General features: G+C 35.0%; 1 protein-coding gene across 2 annotated transcripts in view; it reads left to right on the top strand.

Moving 5' to 3' along the window:
• The window catches only part of SEC24B (SEC24 homolog B, COPII coat complex component), a 43517-nt gene extending 25223 nt beyond the window's left edge, over positions 1–18294 (top strand). For both annotated transcript variants that reach the window (XM_064417190.1, XM_064417189.1), the window contains 17 exons: positions 431–533; positions 1405–1531; positions 2159–2268; positions 3186–3298; positions 4638–4756; positions 5158–5213; positions 5535–5741; positions 6095–6218; positions 6841–6999; positions 7425–7598; positions 8247–8357; positions 9559–9734; positions 11305–11442; positions 13554–13658; positions 14751–14843; positions 16465–16568; positions 17388–18294. In XM_064417190.1, coding sequence (XP_064273260.1) covers positions 431–533; positions 1405–1531; positions 2159–2268; positions 3186–3298; positions 4638–4756; positions 5158–5213; positions 5535–5741; positions 6095–6218; positions 6841–6999; positions 7425–7598; positions 8247–8357; positions 9559–9734; positions 11305–11442; positions 13554–13658; positions 14751–14843; positions 16465–16568; positions 17388–17502 — 2134 coding nt within the window. In that variant the 3' untranslated portion in view covers positions 17503–18294. The remainder of the gene's footprint in view (positions 1–430; positions 534–1404; positions 1532–2158; positions 2269–3185; positions 3299–4637; positions 4757–5157; positions 5214–5534; positions 5742–6094; positions 6219–6840; positions 7000–7424; positions 7599–8246; positions 8358–9558; positions 9735–11304; positions 11443–13553; positions 13659–14750; positions 14844–16464; positions 16569–17387) is intronic.
• Positions 18295–20895: the final 2601 nt, after the last annotated feature.

Consider the following 20895-nt stretch of genomic DNA (forward strand, 5'->3'; position numbering starts at 1 on the left):
TCATGTTACACAGAACAAAAGGTTTTGACTCTCACAGTATTTGGGATCCTTTCCTACTGTTTTCTTTTATAAATGCGGCATTCTGAGTACTAGTTAAATACTCTCTTAGTTCACTGGAATAATCTTTATAATGAACAGAAAAATACATAGTTTTCATTGAGTGTTCTATCTGAAACAGTTCTGTCTCTTAATTGCAAGTTGGTTTTGGTGTACTTGCATTGCTGAACTACTAAACTGTGGAGCAGGGGAGTATTTTTTTAATTGTTTCTTTAAAAAGCCTTTTTAAAAATTTTTGCTTTTTTGAAATTAAATCACCTTTGTAAAACATAAGATTTCTTAAATTTCTAAGTTCTTTAAAATGAAGTGTTAACACAATGTTTTAACATCTTTCAAAATTTCATTTTTAACATGATGTTTCTATTTCTTTCAGCTCATTTCGATGTACATTGACAAATATTCCACAGACACAGGCTTTGTTAAACAAAGCTAAACTTCCTTTGGGTTTGTTGCTGCATCCCTTTAGGGACCTGACGGTAAAGTACCTTACTTTTTTTGTGTGTATTTGTTTTATATATGCATTTGTTCTATTTTCATTCAAACAATGAAATATAATGAACTCTAAGTACTAAGTTTAACAGAAGTACAAAAAAATTGTCAATGACTTAGGGAGGAGGAGAGCAAAAAAACCTTGAAATTGCTACTTCAATGGAATGAAGGGAGAAGCCCTTCAAGGTTTTTTTTGTTGTTGTTGGAAGTCTCTGCTTGCCTGTGGTTCTCTGAAGAATTGTCACTCTGGGTGTTGGGCTCACTGTCAGATACATCCTGAAAAGGTGTTCACAGAGCTCTCCTGAAGAGAGGTGCTTGGTTTGAATGTGTGACTGGCCTGATACTTGCTATCAGTAGAACATAAACACAATATAAGATTCAATTTATATTCATAGGCTTCATTCATTCATATTAAGCAACTCCTCTCAATGTAATTTAATAGTATTTATGTAAAAATATTAATAACTGTCTGGTATAACTTCTTTTTATTAATTGTGTGTGCTTTGTGTAAGATTTGCTGTCCATCGTATTTCTTATAGAGTCACTCAAAAGTTGTCCTTTCATAATTCATTTTGCCATGTAATAGTAGCTGTAATTTAAAGTAGTTTAAGATATTATTGCATCTTTGATTTTGAGACCATATTAAGACATTAATTAAGTGTTAATTTTTTTAAGTATTAGGGGGAGATTGTTTTTAATAGACATGATAATTACTCTGTGAAATTGAACTAAACAACTAAAAGGAAAGATGACAGCAAAGGAAGTCTCACAAAGTTTTTGTGAACTGTACTGCACAGAGATGATTTCTATAAAGAATATTGCATACCTTTGTGAAAGCTTTTCATTGTTCCTTTTTAGCAATTGCCAGTAATAACATCAAGCACAATAGTGAGATGCAGATCCTGCAGGACTTACATCAACCCTTTTGTTTCTTTCATCGATCAAAGACGGTGGAAATGCAACCTGTGCTATAGAGTTAATGATGGTAAGTGACTGTAGCAGGAGATGCTTGCATTTATAGAATCTCTTTCAAGTATTTACATTGTATCAGTCCATGGGATATTTTAGATTAAAAGGCAAACTACAGTGACAATGCCCTTATGATCCAGAGATTGGAAAAGCATCTGAAGGCAGATGTGTTGTGCTTTTTCTTGAATCAAAAGATTGTTTTGCAATCTTTGTGGACATGAAGAAAATGTATTCATAATATGCTGATTCTTTGTCGAATGAAATCAGCTAATCCCACTGACTGCTGTTGCAATATGCAGATGGAAATATGATGACAGCTACAGTCCAGGCCAGAGGTTATGAGAAACAGTACAGATTGCTGCTTTGTTGTGAAATGCTCTACTTGTATTGCTGTTTTGTAGTTGGGGATCTGTTGTTGTTTAAAATATATAAATTTTCTTTCCAGTTACTGAACTTTGATGTTAAAGATATGCTTGAGATATTTGAAATATTCCTTTTTTATGTATCCTTAATGTAAATTCTTTGCTATTGCAATAATGGACGTGTGCGCACATTGCTTTGCATTTAGCTGCAATGGTTTTTATTTCCTGACAAAAAATATAATCTGTATGTGGCGGGGGGGGGGGGAATTTTTTTTTAATAGTTCCTGAAGAATTTATGTATAATCCTCTGACACGGTCTTATGGTGAGCCTCACAAACGGCCAGAGGTGCAAAATTCTACAGTGGAATTCATTGCTTCTTCAGACTACATGGTAAGAAAAAGTTTTCATAGTAACTTTAACAGCAATTGCATAATATAATAGTGCTTGAAATTAATGTTTCATATTGATCCCGTGGTGTGTAATAATTTTTCTGTGAAGCTCCTCTTAACACCAAGGAATAGTTAAATTCATATTTTGAGGTTCGGCTGATGTAAATAGTTAGAAGCTTTTGAGTTGAAAGTAATTCAATGGGTGTTCTCATTCAGTGTAGTTTAATGTGGCACAGTCAGATTTGAATCTGATGCAGTGTGATTTCTGCCTTCCTCATTTTGAGAATGTTTTGCAAGACCAGTAATAGAATAATGAGAAAATTTATTCAGCCTCAAATTTCTAGTTAGTAATTGTGAAGAAATGGTTCTTATTACAAGTGAGCTTACAATTGCTGGGATGATGGTCTTGTCTGCCTGGGAAAAGGCCTACTTCATAATGACATTATTAGCAGCAGCAAAAAGAAATTGTTCTCTTGTCTTTGAATTGAGACATTGTGGCAGACATTTTACAGTGAATAAACAGCTTGGTACATAATTGGGGGAAGGGTGTAGGTAGAATGCTCTAACCCTGTTTCATGGATCATATTGTCCATGTACTGAAAGAACAAAGGAATTTAAAAAGGTGGAAGTCGATATCTTTCATCATTTGATTGACTGTTGGAAGGAGGGACAAAATATCCTTTTTTACTCCTGAAGTATAACATTTTATGTTTATTACAAATGACAGTTATTAACCACTGGGGGTTGTGGTTAAGTCTATCTGCATATTGTTTAGTAAATTGCCTTTATTGCTTAATGTGTACCTTGCATTTTTCTAAGTATTCCCTTTTCCTACTTCCCTTTCTAATGACTAATCACTTTTAACATTTCTTTGAATATGATTTTTGAGTGTTTTTATTTTTTTTTTTTACTTTGTAGCTTCGTCCTCCTCAGCCTGCGGTATATTTATTTGTTTTAGATGTGTCTCATAATGCAGTGGAGGCTGGATATTTGACAATACTCTGCCAGTCATTGCTGGAAAACCTAGACAAGTAAGAATAAAATAACCTTTTCAAGTCAGCTAACATATTGTTATGAAAAATTGTAACTGAAAATTTTGAAGGAAATTTCAAAGTGCCTAAACATTCTGTCTGTAAAGGGCAGAAATTCCATTGCCTGGGTATCCTTCCCTGCATATAATATATCTGCATGTAATTTACTTACCTGCATGGAATATTTAGCTGTAACTTCTAACATGTTGATTGTACAAAGATTTTTAAATTTCATTCTCCCCCCATGCTAAGACCAACAAAAATAATAAATTACAGCAGTTAAATTATCTGGTTCTTGTGCTGAACGTTCTGAGGTGCTGCAAACTGGAACATTGTAACCATGAGAGTAAGACTGCCTGGGTGAATTGTGTTGTCAGTTTGGTTTTTTTAGGTCACAGTTACCCTGTGTCAGTTTCTGTGTTTTTATTTTTGCACTGGGACAGCATATATGGGATTGTTCCTGGTGCATTTTGAGTGAGAGTTTATGAGCTTCACTGTGTTCATGCCTTTTGACAACTAATCCTGTGGAGGCATTGCCTTGAAAATTCCTTTCTACACATTTTTCTTGGTGAACTTGGTTTTCTCATTAAGAAGCCAACATTAAAAGTCTTGGCTTCCCTTTTTTGGTTGTCTTTCTTTGTTCAGTTTTTTATGGCTATTTTGTCAACAGAATCTCAGAAACGTGCTTAATTATTTTAGGAAAATTCATAAAATCCCATGCTAAGTCCACAGGAAAATCACTGCATACAGCTCAACAACAATATTTGCCTCTGTTGCTGTTGGTCACTGTCATCGTTTTCAGCACTTCGTGATGTTTTTTATATTTTACTTGAGAAATCCCCTGTAGTCTTTAGTTTTGTATTATGCCATACACTGATACATGGTCCACATGAGAAATAAATATGTGGCATTGTAGAGACATTGGATTTTGGTTTAGAGCTGTGAGTACTCTGTAACTACATTAGTAAATGGGGATTCTGAATTAGGAAAGGGCAGAATGCACTGCTTTCTATTAAAGAACTGAGAAGGCTGCCTTCTTTCATGTGTCAGTCTAATGTTTAAATGAACTTATTAAGCACTTTTGTGGAACAAAGCATCAATATATTAGTGAGTGCTTATCTGTAACGCTTGGTCTTATAAACTGTATCATTACTCCAGCTTTTCAGAAAATGTTGAGGAAATATTGATTGTATTCATGTTTCAGATCTCCCTTCTTATGTTCTCCCTTCACTTCTTTACACATGAACTGAGTTTCTTCTAACATCAGCAAGAGCCCTGAGTATCTATGTGTCTTGAGAGAGAGATTTAGGGCTTAATAGTTTATTTTTTAATGCTTCAGGCTGCCTGGAGATTCAAGGACAAGAATAGGGTTCATAACGTTTGACAGCACTGTTCAGTTTTACAACTTGCAAGAAGGTTTATCACAGCCTCAGATGCTGATTGTCTCAGATATTGATGGTAAGTAAAAAGAAAATGGAAGCTGAATTTTTGAGAACCTATTATTTATTTTCTTCCCAGAACAAAGGATAGACTCTCTCAACTATTTGGTATTAGGTCAATGTTATTGACTATTATTTTGAAAAATAGTCTTGCACTAACTACAGAGTAGGTGATGTTTAAAATGTGAAATTCAATAGTTAATTTTGCTTTGAATCGGACAAGCTTTGTACGGACTGTATTACTCTTAACACGTTTACCTATATATAATTTACTTATCTGCAAGGAATATTTAGTTGTAACACACACATTAGAAAAGTAGACTGTTTCATGGTGTTTATAGCAGTAGGCAATGAAATGCTTTGTTCTGTTTTAGTGTTATTTTTTCTTTAATAAAGCTTTTTTTTCTATTCTCTCCACAGATATTTTCTTACCTACACCAGATAGTTTACTTGTAAATCTCCATGAAAGCAAAGAGGTATGATTGCTCAAAATGCATCATTAAATTTAAGGTGTTAAACATTCAAAACAGATGTTCCTGTTAAACTTTGAATTCAAATTTAATCTTCATAATATGTAGTTCCAATGCTAATTTTTCATTATGGAAGTATTGCGTGTTGTTTCATTGGTACATCATAGCTTTTAAAATTACAACTTGTTTTCCTTAGTGTGTTAAAACAGAACCAAAATATTTGGTACTGATTCTGCCACTTCAGTTGTGGCAGTACAGCTTTTTGGAAACAGCAGAAAATCTCAAGCTTGCAGAATCTCATAAAACACCTTTCAATCTGTTCTGCAGCTGATAAAAGATCTATTGAATGCATTACCAAATATGTTCACCAATACAAGAGAAACACACAGTGCATTGGGCCCTGCTCTTCAGGCTGCATTTAAACTGATGTCTCCAACGGGTGGTCGGATCTCTGTGTTTCAAACTCAATTACCATCTTTGGGAGCGGGGCTTTTGCATTCCAGAGAGGATCCCAATCAAAGGTCAAGCACAAAGGTAAAAAACTTCCCTTACTATTCATTTCAAAGGACTAAGGACTGGCCATGTCTTTCTGACTTGCATAGTTCTGCAGATCAATTGCTTTGTCTTCAATTATAGCAATTAACTAAATTTTAATTATGTCTATGTTTATGCATTTAAGATCACTACTTTATACATGTGTGCTGTTACTTGTTTTGAAGTGCTGTCTTTGGCCTTTGGTCCATAATTTTCCTTGGCAAGCAAAAGAAGCTGCAAATATGTGTGACTCAGTTACTCAGATGCTGCTGAATACTATGTCTTTTTGTCCATGAAGCCTAAAAAGCGTGATTGTTCTCATAACTCCTCCCTGTGTGGTTTATTTACTAAAGGTGGTCCAGCATCTTGGTCCAGCAACAGACTTTTATAAGAAGTTGGCACTGGACTGCTCCGGCCAGCAGACTGCTGTGGATTTATTTCTCTTAAGTTCACAATATTCTGATCTAGCTTCTCTTGGTAAGGAGTACCTGATTCCCTCTTTCTGCACTGTTGTCTCTCTTCAGAAGCACAGGCTATCTCAGGAATTCTTAAGTCATGTAAATATTTTAGCACTTCTGTTATTGCATCTCATGTTGCAAAGGAATTGACCTTGAGGTTGATGGAAGTAAAGAACAGAAGTATTATATTGGTGGTATCAGACAATCTATTCTAAGATTTCAAAGTTTTAAATGACAGCTACATTCCTGCTCAAGAACAGGAAACACAAACATGGCAAGGAATAAATGAAGTTTAATTATAGGGGTAGAACAGAGTTTTCATCTTTTGATAATTATCCAAGATTTGTCTCTGTACATACACTTAATTTTACCTCTACACCATTAGATACTTCTGCAAGCACTTCAATCTTAGCTGCCAAATGTAGGCTCTTTATTGAGCTTGGTGTATAATTAGGTCATTATGTGTTGGGGTGATTAATTTCTATCTTCACTCGCCTGGGACAGTTCTCATTGTCTTACTTATGTGGGTGACACTGAGAAGATGAAGGTGGATGTGACTTGTGGAAGTCTGGACGCAATTTTTATGTCCTTATTTCACATTACAGTTTTACTTCTTAACTGTATCTTTCCTTCCTTCACAGCTTGCATGTCCAAATATTCTGCTGGATGCATCTATTACTATCCATCTTTCCATCGTAGCCATAATCCTGCTCAGGCTGAAAAGTTGCAGAAAGACCTGAAAAGATACCTTACAAGAAAGATAGGATTTGAAGCAGTTATGCGCATAAGATGTACAAAAGGTGTGTCTTAAATACTGATTTGTATGGAATCATTGGTGTAAATGTGTTAGCAATCTTTTTGAATGTGCTTAGTCTTTAGCAACGTTAAATTGAATGTTATTTTTCTTTCTTTGAAGAGTAAGAGTTACCTTCTTTATGTTGAGTTAGCTTTTGGTGTTTGATTTTTTGGTTTTTTTATTTGATAGTACCATCTCTCTGTAAGTTGGTATGTGCAGTGTAGGGCATAATTCACTTTGGAGTGTTCAGAATTGAAAATGAACTCTACAGGATCATGCTGAAATGTCTAATGATTCGTGTAATTGGTTCTACATGATAGAATTTTTACTGTTTTCTTCAACTGTAGCTTGAGGGCTGGGGTTTTAGTTATTGATGAGAGTTTTTCATGCTCTTTTAACCTCACTCTGAATTATTTAATCTGATTCTAGGTCTTTCAATACACACTTTCCATGGGAATTTTTTTGTACGATCTACTGATTTACTGTCCCTTGCCAATGTCAATCCTGATGCTGGATTTGCAGTACAAATGTCCATAGAAGAAAGTCTGACTGACACATCTTTGGTTTGTTTTCAAACAGCTCTTTTGTATACTTCCAGTAAAGGTAAATAAATTCAAATTAATTAGTCACTGGACTTTTTGTTTCTTTTCATGGTGTAATGTTTGTAAAGTTAGTTCCACAGCCTTTTGTTGTGCTCTGTACCCTGAAAGAATCTTGTCAGAGCTAGTAAAGCCTACTTGGCAGTTAATCACATAGTGGAAATCCTTATAAACACTGTTTTAATGTGAAAATTTCATCTGCATTTGATGTAGTGCTGATCCAGCAAGACTTTTTTACTTAAAAGTCTGGCCATTGGTACAAGCAGTAACATGTTTGGCAGGCACTTTGTCCAGACACACAGAGCTGTGATGGATTGGATCAAGCTGTAATTACTACACTGGGTGAGCATAAAGAATAGCAGCTAATTTCTATGGTAGAAGGTGCCACAAAATTTTGGGGTGGATGTCAGTGTACTCGATTTGTAGGATCAAAGACACTTAGCTGTCAATGTTGCTAGTTTGTGTTCTCAATTTATGCTGCTTTAGAGTAGAATTTTAACAGGTGGAGACAGGGAGGCAGTGTTGCAGCAGTTTCTTAACTGGTATGTTTCCTAGAATGGGTGCATCTTAGATGGGAGGAGATGCTGTATTGACTGAATTTGTTAATTGTACCAGGAGATAATGCATCACGATTTCCACTCATTTCTCTTAGGTGAGCGTCGAATTCGAGTGCACACACTTTGCTTGCCCGTAGTGAGTTCCCTGTCTGATGTGTATGCAGGAGCAGATGTACAAGCAGTTGTGTGCCTCTTAGCAAACATGGGTGAGTACAGGCCAGGAAGATGCACATGTTTTTTGGCATATTCCTAATTTGCCAGCCATTTAAATTAAGTAGTGAACAGAGGCTGGGTGTTATTAAAAAAGTTTGGAATGCAACACACTGGAGCCTGTGTGTACGAAAGATGACAAAGCCAAATTCATACTGAAACTGTGAAATGAAATACTCCTTGTTCTGTATACTTAATTGACTTTAGTCTTTTAAAAGGAGCCTTTTTACTTTGTTTTCTGGTGGTTAGTAAAGGACAAAGAATCATAACACACTTGGATCAAAACTCTCATTTTTGTGTCATCATTATTGTTGTTCACTCAAACTTTAGCATTCCAGGATTACTTAAGAAACGGTGATTCAGTTTATTGAGTTGCTGGAGACTAAAAGGGAATTTCTGACAGCAGTGTATCTGAGGTATTGGTTTTCCATCCTTCTGTTCTTGCAGGGTTGAGGATTCTTACTTATCCCTTAATTGTGCATCATAAGTAACTGTTTCATAGACTGATCTCTCCCGTTAAATGTGTATGACTCTGTGCAGCATTTTAGCACATGCCGTATTATATATTAATCTTGAAATCACTTAAAAGAAGTAAACTGTAATTCTGTGTCTTTTGGGATTGGAACTAGATGATCTTTAAGGTCCCTTCCAACCCAAACCATTCTGTGATCGCCTCTTAAATGCACATTCAGTCCAGCAGGTGGCTTCCTCCAACCAAAGGATTTGCAGCCCTTGCTCATCAGAGAAAGATGAAGCTGCATTTACAGTAATCACTATTATGCCACTGAAGTAATAGAAGAAATTTCTTATGGGGGGGGGGGTGAATCAAAATAATTGCTACAGATCTTATCTTGAAGGTTGGGCAACAGCATTTCAACAATAGCTAAGTTGTTTGTATAACGTTTAAATTTATATTTAGCCTTCACTATGTATGATTGCTTCAAAATTTTTTTTAATTCTCCAAGAGTACAAACCATGGAGCCAAAATTAGCTACACTATATCTTTGAGCATTATGAAAGTGAGTTTTTGTAAGGACAGTCATCTAATTTACTTCTAAAAAATTTAGGACTGCAGATGTGGTTTGGGGAATTTTTTACTCTTAAAACATAACCTGGAAGCACAACTCAAATTTTCAAAGTTCAAGGGAATGAGTGAGGCCATGTCCGGTAACTTCTTCCCTCCTTCTAATCCCCCAGCTGTGGATCGCTCAGTTTCATCCAGCCTTGCAGATGCAAGAGATGCCTTAGTCAATGCCGTGGTGGACTCCTTGGCAGCATACATGTCAACTGCCTCAAATCTGCAGCAGTCCATGCTGATAGCTCCAAATTCCCTCAAGCTTTTCCCACTCTATATTTTGGCTCTTCTCAAACAGGTATGTATGATCTAGTGGATTAGTCTTTGATGTATAGTTCATTGTTCCATCTGAGGAATTCTTCACTTCTAGGCCAACCAATGTCTGCACTTCACTAAAATTATGGAAATTGGATTACCATCTTTAATGCTGACTGGACTTTATTGTAGAAGATGACCATAGTAGCTTATTTTAAATTGTTAATGTCTGAACCTTTTATGACTTGATTTTGAATTTCTTATGTTCTGTCTTCTATTGCTTTACAGTTAATATATAGTTTACAGTCAGCATTTCTCAGATTTTGGCAGCTCATTAGTGTAACCCATAAAGGTTGTTGGAAACTGCTTATTAGTACTTCTTCATTTTTATTTTACGAAGGAAGAAACAAGTATTTTTTAATACATATTTTTTGTTCTTTAAATTTCCAAGAAAAACTAGTTTCCATGGAAATGCAGTCAAACTTATTATAGTTCAACTGATACACTTGAAAATTCACAAAGAAGTAGTTATTACTTTTTTATTATTATTTTTAATGATATCTTTGTTTCGATTACTGAACATCATACTTAAAAAGAGAGAGCTTTCTGCAGGGTTTTGTTATGAATAAATCTCACTGTTTAAAGTTTTTCATGTCTGACAGTTCTTGGTTCTGTTATGATGAATAAGCCTTTATATAAGTCTTGTAGGAGATCTAAGCATAATAATATATTTTCTTTGGCTTAGTGATTACTTCAGTCTCTAATACACTGATTGTGATTTTTTGATACTTGCATGACAAATGCAGTTAATGGCGAGGAAAAGGCAGATCATTTATTATTGAGAGCTGTGTAAAAGTCAGAAATAAGAGTGGCTGGGAAAAGTTGTTTAGGTTTGGATTTTCTATTATCTTATTAGCAATAATAAAATGTGGGGTATAGAGAAACCAAAATCAAAATGCTTGTGACAGCAAAGAAGGAGTGATGCCCTTAGTTTTGTCGTAGAAGTGAATATGAACTTTGATTATAGGAATGTTCTCCATTGAGTTAGAATATGATGTTTACTTCATTGTGTGGCTTCCCACAGCACTTGTATACCTGTTGCTCCTAAATGAGATCTGAAAAATTCATTAGGAGAGTTAAAAAAAAATTCTCCTGTGAGAGTCTAGTTTCTCCTATAAAACATGAAAGTATGTTTCATTTCCAAAATTTTTCCTTAACATTGAATTCTTACTACTATAAATTCAGAGTTAATCTTGTGCACGTATGTCCCTTGCCTGAACTCTGCTTTGTGTCATATCTTTCCTGTGCTAGCTTGCACTGGTGAGTTTCACAGGCCAGTGTCACTTGCCAAGAATAAAAATGAGAAATGCTGGTCAGTTGCATGCAAATTTTAGACAAACAGAGGGGGAAATTTATTCTCCTTCATCAGTAAGGAGGGGCTGAATTATGTTTTAAACATCTTGCTCAAAGTCTATGATTAAGATTCTGCCAATAAGATACATTCCTTTACAAAAGCTTTGCTACATTTGCTTGACACTTGGAAAAGTCTAAAATGCACTCTTACATGTGACATAAAGTAGAGGATTTGTTTGAGTAGTGATGTTCTCTTGCAGAAAGCCTTCAGAACAGGCACAAGTACACGCTTGGATGATCGTGTCTATGCAATGTGCCAGATGAAGAGCCAGCCTCTTGTTCATCTGATGAAGATGATACATCCCAATTTGTACAGAATAGACAAGTTGACTGATGAGGTAATGTATGGAGCCTGGTAAAGTATCTCCTAGTTTTAATGGCCCATTAAATTTGGTGTTGTGCTGCAGTAATTTTATGTTGTTATTGTAAAACAAATGGAGCATTTCCCCTAAAGTTTTGAGTTGCAAGTACCATAGTGTGGTATGAGCAGAGCTGTGGTTTTACTTCATCTTGTTTCAATGACGACACTAATGCCATAATTTTTTATTGTACAAAGAAAGTAAAGAAAATTGTCTGTATTGGAGATATTTTCCATGTGTTTTTATTATTTAGAACTGTCTGTGGTAAATGGGTGTAGTGGATCTGATGGATGATTCAAGGGTTTATATACAGAAATCACAATAACAACCTTCCAGTGGTTTCTCAGATTGAAGTGGATAAAACAGAATTTTACTTCTAGATGGCTGTGATCAGACTGAGAAAGTACTTCATGTACAAAACCAGATTTTATTATTTCATCTTCTACAGATGTAGCCTAGGGAGTGGATGCCTTTTTTTTAATAGTAAGAAGCGAGATGGGGTTTTATTTAAGGTCAAAGTTAGTTATAATGGCAAAAATAAGGGGTTTTATAAGTAAGATTTTAGGAGTTTTTTAGTCCCTAGTTTTGGAAAAGTTATGTAGGAGTTTGTTTCTAAGTTATACAAGATTATATGGTAGACTGAATAGTTTCACTGGCAGTAGTATTGTATTGTTCAGCACAACCTCTGAGCTATTTGTAATCTTAAAGTTTCTTTTAAGGTATTTCATAAACTCAAATAGGTGAGTCTAAACTCAGTGTTCTTCAGTGGAGTTACTCTTTTTATGTTCCACTCCTACCAGTCTTTGAGATGCCAACTTCAGCTGGCCTTGTGAAGTTCTTTTTGTGGCACTTAAATTGAAACCCTGTGTGCTTGTGCTGTAAAGAATCTGCAGTGTCTTTAGGAGATACAGTTTTATTAGCAAAGGCTTTCAGATCAGTTAATTGGAGTACAATAATGCAAAAATAGGGCTTATTTTACCTACTGAAATTAATTGACAAACTAGATTTTAAATCACAACAGAATGCTAATCTGCCATTTAGTACTACTTCAGTTTAAAGTATTTGTGACAAAGGCTGCTCTTCACTGTCTTGTTTCTTTAAAAAATCTGTAAAATTTTAATTTTAAAAAAAGTTTTAAAACTAAATTTAAAATTTAAATTTTAATTTTTTTTTTTAAATTTTAAAAAATATTACAGAATTCCTTTTAAATGTTTTTTGCTAGTTTTATTTTCTCCTAACACTTGATTCTTGTGCCTGGAAGCTCCTCAAGTAGAATTTAGTGGCTTGATTTTCATAACTGTGTCTAAATCCCCAAAAGCTGCTAATCTACGGCATTATCATGTGAAATTTTTTAAATAATCTTATATTACATGGGCATGTGTTTAATCAGTAAAGTATTTTCCCCCTATATTATTTGCAGAATGCTTCAGAGGTTCTTGAGATACCTGGCCTGTTTTTGTATTGGAGGAGGAAGCAACTTTAATATGAAAATACTGGGGGATTGTGTCCCTGGGGTTCTTTTTATTGTTGTTTTTGTTTGTTTATTGCTGGGGAGAAAGGCAGGGTATTTTTTAATAATGTTAGTCCAAACAGCCAGATTCTTTAACCATATCAGTCATAGGACTCTGTGGACAAACCCAAGGATCACTTCATTCAGGATCTTAAATCAAGGACTTGCTGTTAATTGAATACAGTAATATATGGAACCCTTCCTTACAGGGAGAGAATTTGATGGTTTTCTGCTCTTACACATTCCTAGTGAAATTCAATGCAATGGAAAAAAACAGATTGTTTGTAGAAAACTTAAGTATCAACAGTAGTAATTATTTTGAAATTTTGACATCTGTAGCATCAAAAATGTTACAGAATTTTAAATTTATTTGAATTATTATGTTTTAGGTATTAAAGTAGCCTTTAGAATAAGTAACATTCTAGAACTGTTTGATGTACATAATCATTTTAGGCTTAAGATAGTATTTTGTTCTATGAGAATCCTGAGAATTTTACTAGAGATTATCAGTGTTTTTCCTGTTTTGTTTTACCTTTAAGGTTAAATTCTAGAGTTACTGAGTATTTGGTTTTTCTTACAGAGTACAATACATGTAAATGACAGAGTTGTTCCTCAGCCACCCCTTCAGAAGTTGTCTGCAGAGAAGTTGACAAGAGAAGGAGCTTTTCTTATGGATTGTGGTTCAGTAAGTTAAATTTTTACACATGCTTTTTAAAAAAATTATAAAGAGAAAAAGAAAACCAAAAAGCAGTGCCTGCTGTGTTATTAAAACCTATAGTTTTAATAACTATAACACTGCTATTGCTGAGAGTTGAGTAAACTCTCAGCAATAGCAGTGTTGTGAATCAGCATTCCAGGTAACCTGACAGTAATTTGTGTTCCAGTGAAAAGCTTTCATATTTTGATCTGAGAACTATCTTTGAGGCTATAGAGGTTGATTTTTTTTATGCAAGACTGGTCAAAATATACCAACAGTTCACATCAAGATGTTTTTATGGAATTAATGTATTTTTATTTTCCATAATTTCTTTTAATGGCTATTAAATTGCACATGCTAGAGGATTTAACAAAACACCTGATGCAGGAACAGAGATACACACAGAGAGCGGGCTTATGATTTGTGGCCTGTGTTACGTAAGAGTTGCAAATGAAAGGAATATGGAGACTGAACAAAATCTGTAGATAGAGTTTAAGATATTTGTAGAAATTGCACTAAATCACAGTCAATTGAATAAAGCATTATCCTACTCCAGTGGCAGTCTAGGAGGTGCTTTTAACTTTGAATCACTTCATGGCTGACTGTGAATGTAAAACCAGCTTTTGTCTCCAGATTTCTGAAATAATTATTACAATAAGCTTTGATAATTGGTGCTTTGCTACAACTTGTTCAGATTGGGAAGCCAGTGTGCAGTAACCAACAGGATGGTGTGACTTCAGATAATTTGAGGGGTTTCATTTAAGGAGATAACATGGGAAGTTACTGCATTAACTGTTCCATTATAAATGTGTCCTGCAACCTCATTCTTTCAGTATTTGAATTCTAGCTATATTTTTTTCTTATATTTAATGACATTACTCTAAGTGTCACCAATGTACTGATTATTTACACACTTACTCATGAATATAGACATGTATGTATGAATTGGAACTGGAACATTCGAGTGATTAATTTGCATGGAAGCTACTATTCTGGGATTATTCCTATTGCATCACCACTTGCCTGTTTCTCTAAAATGTATGCAGGGCCTTTTCTAAAACTGATTCTGATATCTTACAGATTTTTTACCTTTGGATTGGAAAAAACTGTGATAACAACTTCATTAAAGATGTCCTTGGGTACCCGAATTATGCATCAGTGCCACAGAAAATGGTAGGTATTTTAATGAGCTGAGCTGTAAACTGCTTACACTTGGAATGTGCATTGAATCTATTTATTTCTTCATTTTTAGTTTTTAATTATGTAACTGAGTTAGGTTGGGTTTTTTCCTAATTAGGTACCTTCTAACCTCTTGTCAGCTTTATGGGAGCCAGATAGACATTGTCAGATGTTTTCAAAGAAAGAATGTAAACATATAAATTTCATCATTTGTGAAATGCCAAACAGTTGCTCTATAACATAACTGCTTTTATTATTTTAATGGAAGTACATGTGCATTCACAAGAATTGGAAGTAATTTCACAGGATGAATACAAAAATTATCTATTCAGGTGTGTTAATGGTTAAGATTAGATTAGAGTTACTTCATTGATAACATAGTTTTCAGAAGCCTTATGTTCTCTGAATCTGGTGTAAGATACCAAATCTGTGGTATGACACAACAGACGTGTAAAGTAACAGTAAGAGTTAAGTTTTACTCAGCTTCCAAGCCTTGACTCAATGTTAAAAAGAGAAACTTTCAACTGTTAGAACATCAGAGACCCTTGGATGTGTGTTTTGGTGGAGGGGTTTTTATGTTATAACCTGTACCTATAATCTACTGTGTGAAACAAAGCAGCAATTAAAGAGAAGTCTCCTCTTCAGTAAGTAATGATTCCATAATATCAACAAGGATGGACACTTTTAAGACACTAGGAAAGTTCCAAATCAAATGGCAATATCCAAATAGTACCAAAAAATGATAGCATAGAAACACATAGGTAGATATTTTCTGCTTACGGGTGCATATTATCAAGAAGCAAAGTGACAAGAACAGGTTAAGAGTGGTAAGCTATAAGACTACTATAAAACTAGACTGCAATGTTCAGAGTTTTGTATTTTGCATGTATTAGCAATTTAGAACTGGCCGCTATGACCAGCTGGTGGCTCAGGAAGAACTTAGATAAAGGAAGTATGATAATTTTTTAATGGTTATATAGCATGGATTATAATGAAAATGAGACAAAAAAATTACATAAAATTATCTTTGCTTTTAAATTATGCCCTCATTCTGCAAAGGTAGCAGTGGAACTGCTGTGACTGAAATAAATTCCTTCACGTCATGTTAATTGCCTTTAAGTATCATATTGGCTGAAGATGTGATACATTTAGCTCAGTGAATTGCTCAACCCTTTTAAATCTGTTTTTTTCAGCTTATTCCCTAGACAAATAGTCCAGTAGCATCTTTCCATTGATATTTACATAAAATTCAAATTTTACTTCTTGTTGCTTTGGTGATGCAAAGTGCAATGTGTAGAAACTTGATTGACAGAAGAAGATACAGGCAAGAAGACCGCAAAAGCAGCATTTTGGAAAGATGACTTTGCTGTCTAAAATCTTTTGCACTTAAAACAGAATTTTAAAGATGTACTCCTTCCTAGACAGCAATGCACCACAGATATTATGAAGTATTGTAATTTAAGCTGAAGAAAAACATCTGTGTGTGTAAATCCACAGTTAGCAATTTCTTAACGGAGATTGTGGCTTGAGTTATGTTACAGCTTTTACAGGATCTGTTTTTTTAAAGAGTTTCAATAATAAAAGGTGATGGTTTCTTTCAATTACCTTCAACCAGACACAGCTTCCTGAGGTGGATGCACCTTCTTCAGAAAGGACACGATCTTTTATATCTTGGCTTAGAGATAGTAGACCTTTAAGTCCAGTTCTTCAAGTAATAAAGTAAGTATTTCTGTTATGCACTGAATTGTTACTAGCAACTTGTATTTACAATTTCTAATTCAGACTGATGAAAAGTGAGTATATCTGTCTTGGAAGAAACTGAATAATATCACCTTCCCAGCTGATAAAGTTCTGTTTATAAAACTGTCTAGTGACAAAGGTTTTCTTTGAATCTAGTGCAAATTCAGTTGGTCATCATTTTTTGGGTAGGAATTACTTGCATATATTTATTATGAATGTACTAAACCTCAGTGGATGTCCTTATGATCAGTGGTGTTAACCAGGTTAGTTTCTAGTATAGCTTTTGTAATTTTATTGTATGCGTACAAAAAAGATTCAAGTAAAGTTAGTAGTCTGTAGATGGTTTAATAATTGTATGTATTTCTTACTGAAAAACTTTATCATGTTACCTTTTCTATTCGGTTGCCAAGTAAGAAAGTCTGGGAGGGGATTGAGATTACATGTAAACAGAGATGTAGTTTTTTGCATTGTTTTCATTGCCACCAGCATATTTGTTATCTTCAAAAACAAAAGGATTTTTACATTTCCTTTGTTGTGTTTCTACAAGATATTCTAAGTGCTGTATTTCACTTGCTTTTCTGTCATTTTATATACTTTAAAAGATGCTGTTGTTTGATAGTGTATTGCAAGCTTCAAGTATTTTTCTAGACTTTGGATTATTTGCAATTGTAATATCTTTGGACTGAATTTATATTCCAAATGACAGTAAGCAATTTATTAGAACTCATCCCTCTGAATTTTTATTGGATTTTTTGCTCAAAGTTTGATTTTGTTCAATATTTTCTCTTCTTCTTTCAGAGATGAGAACCCTGCCAAAACAGATTTTTTTCAGCATTTAATTGAGGATCGGACAGAAGCAGCTTTCTCGTATTATGAATTCCTACTTAATATTCAGCAGCAGATTTGTAAGTGACCAAGGAAGAGGTAGAGGAAAAAGTCTGACTTCAGACAAAAGCATGGGCCAAGAGAACCATATGGGAAGTTACAGAAGTGGATGCTTGTTCTTCACAATACACAGTGACCAGCACTGTTTTGGAAGCTTTACAGCTAAAGGAGTATACATTTCCAAAAGAATTTTGCAGATTTCCTTCAGTCTAAAAGTGCTACGAGTGATGAAGCTGTTTCACTAGTAAACTTTAAAATTGGTTTGTACACGTTTCCAGTTGTGCAGCGGTATGGTGCTCTGTTTATTGCAAGCTGGTGAATTTATGTAGCTATGTGGGATGATATTTCTTAACAAAATGTACAATTAGGTAAAGCCTTTTTTCTTACATTTGTTATAGTAGCCCTTCCAGATCCAAATCCTTAACAGAGATGTCAAAGGGCAGTGATGTATGTTGGTTGTTTATATGAATTTCTTTTTAAAAGGAATGGTTCATACTTGCTAAAGACTTCAGCAAATTCCCTGTGAAAGTTGTAGAGTTTCAGTAAAGTAAATCAATTGTAGAAATAAAATATATAATGTACATAGCTATTACATTTGTAAAGAAAATGTAAAAAATGTAACTAAAAAAAAGACCTAGCTCATTGTGCAGAATTGTTGAGTGCTCGATGATGATGAATTGTTTTGTCCCAGGCTAGACAATGAAGTTGACTATTAAAACATGATAAAAGTATCAATGTAGAAGGAATATAGCTGCTGCTTCTGTTAATTTTAGGTGAATTTATTTATGATTGGCTTACTAATTAAAATATTTTGCTTTATCATGTGGTTTTATATTTATGCAACTATAATCATTTTCCAGCTAAACTCTTACCGAACTGAATATTGAATAAAACATGTTTACCACCTTATTTCACAGACCTGTGGAAGGGAGGAGAAAACACCACATAATCTGAAACAAGTTTTGACACAGAGTTCCTAAACCCCTTTTTATGTATTATCCTAAAGAAGGCATATTTGTTAATCTTACTTTGCATTTTTTAACTACTGTAGTCTTGGTCCAGCTTTCTGTAACTTGTGTTGTCTGCCATTTAGAGTAAGCATGGGTAATCACTCACACTTGAAGATGTGAATTCTGCTGTGATCTAAAGAAAAACAAGAAGGGATGTAAAAATTAATTACATTACACCAGTGAAAGTAAAGTAAATAACGAAATTCAAAATGTAATCACACTTGCGTATTTCAGAAACTTTATTCTTGCTAATGTTTTGGTAACTCAAGGGTTTGGGCTTTTTGGTAGATTAATGACAGATTTTTTCAGTTTGGTTAATTTGGGATGGTTTTCTTTGGCCTTTTTTTTAGAGACACATTAGAATTAATTCATAAAGCACAATCAATCAAAATTAGTTTCCTGACCTTTATCTGTTTGGTTTAATGAAATGTGACTACAATGTAATAATTAGGTACAAAAAAGTAAATTATTATTAGTATGATTACATTTTAATTTAATGTAGCCTTGAAAATGCTAACATTGTATTTTAACTGCTATAGCCCCTGGATCAAATATTCAAGGAGAAAATGTACTAGCTATGGTTTGCAAATGCTTTAAAAGCTACAACCGTTAAATTGCGCCAGTAGTGTTACTCTGCATGTTAGCACAAACTCATTGTTTGGAGAAGATACCTTATATTTGTGTGTTGTCCTCAACTAAATGTGTTTAAGTTACCCAAAGAATTACATAAGAGAAACTTTCCATTTAGTAAATTAATTTATCATGTAATAAACATCTGAGGCAATGCTGAATGTTGTCCCGAAATCAGACCTTCAGGATTTCAGTACTTGTTTGTAAAGTAATGTGCATTGGGTGAAAGCTAAGTGCTGCTGAAGAGTGGGGCATCTTAAAAATTGTTTGTATTTGCGAAGATGAGAAGAGCATGTTAACATTTCAAATGCTCCATGAAGATGCTTCTGATTTATGAGTTTGGTGTTGGTATCTGGGAACATGTTATGCCGTGATTAATTGCAACATATTCTGTAAAATCATTTCTTAAAGCTTTATTCTTCTAGTATAGTTTTTGTATATAAAAATTATGAAAAGTACATCTTTAGAGCTATTTGTTCAGTAAAATTATTACACAACACAGAGAATATAGTTATTTTTTTATTAATTATAGAGCACATCTCCATTCTGACTGAATTTTGGTTTAAATTTTAACAAGACAGTCACATGGAAATATCTTGAATTGGAAACATCTCAGGATTCAGGGGACTGATTTTAGTCTTTTGATCAATAGCGTATCTGTAGGCATGGCCAGAGTATCTCTCTGAGAAGGACCTGGTGGTCCTGTTGGAGAGCAAGCCTTCCATAAGCCTGCAGTGCCCTCGTGGCCAAGAAGGCCAATGGTGTCCTGGGGTGCATTGAGAAGAGCATTGCCAGCTGGTCAAGGGATGTGATCCTGCCCCTCTGCTGAGCACTGGTGAGGCACATCTGGAGTGCTGTGTCCAGTTCTGGGCTCCTCAGCACAAGAGGGACCTGGAGCTCCTGGGGTGGGTCCAGCAGAGGCCACAAGGGCAATGAGGGGACTGGAGCATCTCTCAGAAGGAAAGGCTGAGGGAGCTGGGTCTGTTCAGCCTTGAGAAGAGACAACAGAGAGGGGACCTCAGAGTTTATAAGCATCTGGAGGGAGGGTGTCGAGGGGATGGAGCCAGGCTCTGCTCAGTGACACCAGCAATAGGACAAGAGGCAACAGGCAGAAGCTGATGTGCAGAAAGTTCCACCTGAGCATGAGGAAGAATTTCTTTACTGTGTAGGTGACTGAGCACTGGAACAGATTGCCCAGAGCAGCTGTGGAGTCTCCCTCACTGAAGATAATTCAAAAGTCATCTGGATGCAATCCTGTGCCATGTGTCTTGGGATGAGCCTGCTTGAGAAGGGGTGTCAGACCAGATAAGCCCTGGTCCCTTCCAACTCAGCATTCTGTGATCTAAAAGACAGTTTCTCTTGCAATGGCTTGGATCACGCCACTAAGATACAGATTGAAGATTAACCCCACCAAGGACGTGAAGCTCAACAAGCTTGTTGCCTACTTAAGTAAGGCTTGGGAAAAGAGATAAAAGACACACTTTTGTATCTGCTTAAATAAAGTGCTGAACTGTCCAAAATAGCTTTCTAGCCGTTCTAGGAACTGAACTTTTCCCTAAGTGTCTTCCACACTGCATAATATAAAGCATGTCTGTTTCATTAGAAATGTAAGACTTCACTGGGAGGATGTTTCCCAGCCCCAGCCAAGTAAGTCTTTAGGTGATCAATTCAAATGTTCAGTATTTTAAATACTGATAGTGGGGATCCCTTTCATGTCTTTGTTGCACATGCAACATCTTGTATGTCTTTTACCGAGGAAGAAGTATGGAAGTTCTTGTGGG

Source organism: Passer domesticus, chromosome 4 (genome assembly GCF_036417665.1).
Source record: "Passer domesticus isolate bPasDom1 chromosome 4, bPasDom1.hap1, whole genome shotgun sequence".
Lineage (NCBI taxonomy): Eukaryota > Metazoa > Chordata > Aves > Passeriformes > Passeridae > Passer > Passer domesticus.